This window comes from Chiloscyllium plagiosum, chromosome 24 (genome assembly GCF_004010195.1).
Source record: "Chiloscyllium plagiosum isolate BGI_BamShark_2017 chromosome 24, ASM401019v2, whole genome shotgun sequence".
Classification (NCBI taxonomy): Eukaryota; Metazoa; Chordata; class Chondrichthyes; order Orectolobiformes; family Hemiscylliidae; genus Chiloscyllium; species Chiloscyllium plagiosum.
The window spans coordinates 1310641-1313576 of NC_057733.1; the positions used below are offsets into that span (position 1 = coordinate 1310641).

Here is a 2936-nt window from a genome sequence, read left to right on the forward strand (position 1 = left end):
TAGTGAATGAAACCATTGAGGAGCAGGTAAGCATGCTGGAACGGATAGAGATTGAGGAAGCTGATGCGTTGAAAATTTTGACAACCATTAAGATTGACAAGTCGCCAGGGCCAGACCAGATTTGTCCTCGGCTGCTTTGGAAAGCGAGAAATGTGATTGCTTTGCCACTTGCAAAGATCTTTGCATCCTCGCTCTCCACCAGAGTCGTACCTGAGGACTGGAGGGAGGCAAATGTAATTCCTCTCTTCAAGAAAGGAAATAGTGAAATCCCCAGCAATTACAGACCAGTCAGACTCACGTCTGTCGTCTGCAAGGTGTTAGAAAGGATTCTGAGGGATAGGATTTATGACCATCTGGAAGAGCATGGCTTGATTAAAGGCTTTGTGAGGGGCAGGTCATGCCTCACAAATCTTATTGAGTTCTTTGAGGATGTTACTAGACAAGTTGATGAGGGTCGAGCGGTGGATGCGGTATATGGACTTCAGCAAGGCATTTGATAAGGTTCCCTATGGTAGGCTCGTTCAGAAGGTCAGGTGGAATGGGATACAGGGGAACTCAGCTGTCTGGATACAGAATTGGCTGATTGACAGAAGACAGCGAGTGGTAGTGGAAGGAAAATATTCTGCCTGGAAGTCAGTGGCGAGTGGTGTTCCACAGGGCTCTGTCCTTGGGCCTCTACTCTTTGTAATATTTACTAATGACTTGGATGAGGAGATTGAAGGATGGGTCAGCAAGTTTGCAGACGACACAAAGTTTGGAGGTGTCGTTCACAGTGTGGAGGGCTGTTGTAGGCTGCAGCGTGACATTGACAGGATGCAGAGATGGGCTGAGAGGTGGCAGATGGAGTTCAACCTGGATAAATATGAGGTGATGCATTTTGAAAGGTTGAACTTGAAAGTTGAGTACTGGATTAAAGACAGGATTCTTGGCACTGTGGAGGAACAGTGGGATCTTGGTGTGCAGGTACATAGATCCCTTAAAATTGCCACCCAAGTGGACAGGGTTGTTAAGAAAGCTTATGGTGTTTTGGCTTTCATTAACAGGGAGATTGAGTTTAAGAGTCATGAGATCTTGTTGCAGCTCTATAAAACTTTGGTTAGACCGCACTTGGAATACTGTGTCCAGTTCTGGTTGCCCTATTATAGGAAAGATGTGGATGCTTTGGAAAGGGTTCAGAGGAGGTTTACCAGGATGCTGCCTGGAGCTGAGAGGTGGCAGGTGGAGTTCAACCTGGATAAATGCGACGTGATGCATTTTGGAAGGTCGATTTGAAAACTGAGTATAGGATTAAGGTTAGAATTCTTGGCAGCATGTAGGAACAGAGGGATCTTGGTGTGCAGGTACATAGGTCCCTTAAAATGGCCACCATAGTGGACATGTCCAATTTCCTGAAGAAGGGCTCATGCCCGAAACATTGATTCTCCTGCTCCTTGGATGCTGCCTGACCTGCTGCGCTTTTCCAGCAACACATTTTCAATCCAAGTGGACAGCGTTGTTAAGAAAGGATATTGTGTTTTGGCTTTCATTAACAGGGGGATTGAGTTTAAGAGCCGTGAGATCTTGTTGAGCTCTATAAAACTTTGGTTAGACCGCACTTGGAATACTGCGTCCAGTTCTGGTCGCCCTATTATAGGAAAGATGTGGATGCTTTGGAGAGGGTTCAGAGGAGGTTTACCAGGATGCTGCCTGGACTGGAAGGCTTCTTATCTTATCTTATGACTGAGCTAGGACTTTTTTCATTGGAAAAAAGGAAGAGAGGGGACCTAATTGAGGTACACAAGATAATGAGAGGCATAGATAGAGTCGATAGCCAGAGACTTTTTCCCAGGGCAGAAATTGTTAACACGAGGGGTCATAGTTTTAAGCTGTTTGGCGGAAAGTATAGAGGGGATGTCAGAGGCGGGTTCTTTACGCAGAGAGTTGTGAGAGCATGGAATGCGTTGCCAGCAGCAGTTGTGGAAGCGAGGTCATTGGGGATATTTAAGAGACTGTTGGACATGCATATGGTCACAGACATTTGAGAGTTCATACATTAGGTTTACCTTCATGAGGATCAATGGTCGGCACAACATCGTAGGCTGAAGGGCCTGTTCTGTGCTGTACTGTTCTATGATAGGGATTACTCTGAGGGTCAGGGTGTGAAAGAGGTTATCCTGAGGGTGGGGGAATAATAGATTACCCTGAGAGTGGGGCAGAATAACAGAGATTACTCTAGGACTGGGGGTTGGGAGCACTGGCAGGGATTAACCTGAGGGTGGGGGAGTGGGGGGGATTGACAGAGATTATCCTGAACGGGTGGTTAGTGGCAGTGATTATCCTGAGGGCAGGGGATGTGGTGACAGGCACACTATGTTATTGAGAGCTTGATTCTGGAGCTGCAGTTTTGCAGAGAGTGTCTCCATTGCCTGCTCAGAAGTTCCCTAATCCCAGCCCAACTGCCCAGTGGGCTACTCACCTTCAGATAGTCAAAAATGTTGCAGATGAAGGTAACCAGGCAGACCCAGTCATTCACTGAACGCTCCCGGAGTTGTTCCTTTACCAGGAATTCCTGCTGCAGTCGGATTAAGACGTAACGTCGGAAGTTGCTGTTCCCACTCTGCTTGTTCTCAGCCTAGAAACAAGACAGACCATTCAGAACCAGGGCCCAAGCCTGGATCACGGAGCTTTGCTCCGGCCCTGGCCTCTCCTAGAGCCTGACTGGAGCTGAGTGTGTCAGTGTGTGTCAGTGTGTGTGTGTGTGTGAGTGAGAGAGTGTGAGTGTGTGTGAGTGTGTGTGAGTGTGTGTGAGTGTGTGTGAGTGTGTGTGAGTGTCAGTGTGTGTGTGTGTCAGTGTGAGTGTCAGTGTGTGTGAGTGTCAGTGTGAGTGTTTGTCAGCATGAGTGTCAGTGTGTGTGAGTGTCAGTGTGAGTGTCAGTGTCAGTGTGAGTGTGTGTCAG

General features: G+C 47.6%; 1 protein-coding gene across 3 annotated transcripts in view; it reads right to left on the bottom strand.

Moving 5' to 3' along the window:
• Positions 1 to 2936, bottom strand: part of mif4gdb (MIF4G domain containing b) — a 27927-nt gene that overhangs the window by 7502 nt on the left and 17489 nt on the right. For all 3 annotated transcript variants that reach the window (XM_043714278.1, XM_043714276.1, XM_043714277.1), the window contains exon 4: positions 2456 to 2611. In XM_043714278.1, the coding sequence (XP_043570213.1) occupies positions 2456 to 2611 (156 nt within the window). The remainder of the gene's footprint in view (positions 1 to 2455; positions 2612 to 2936) is intronic.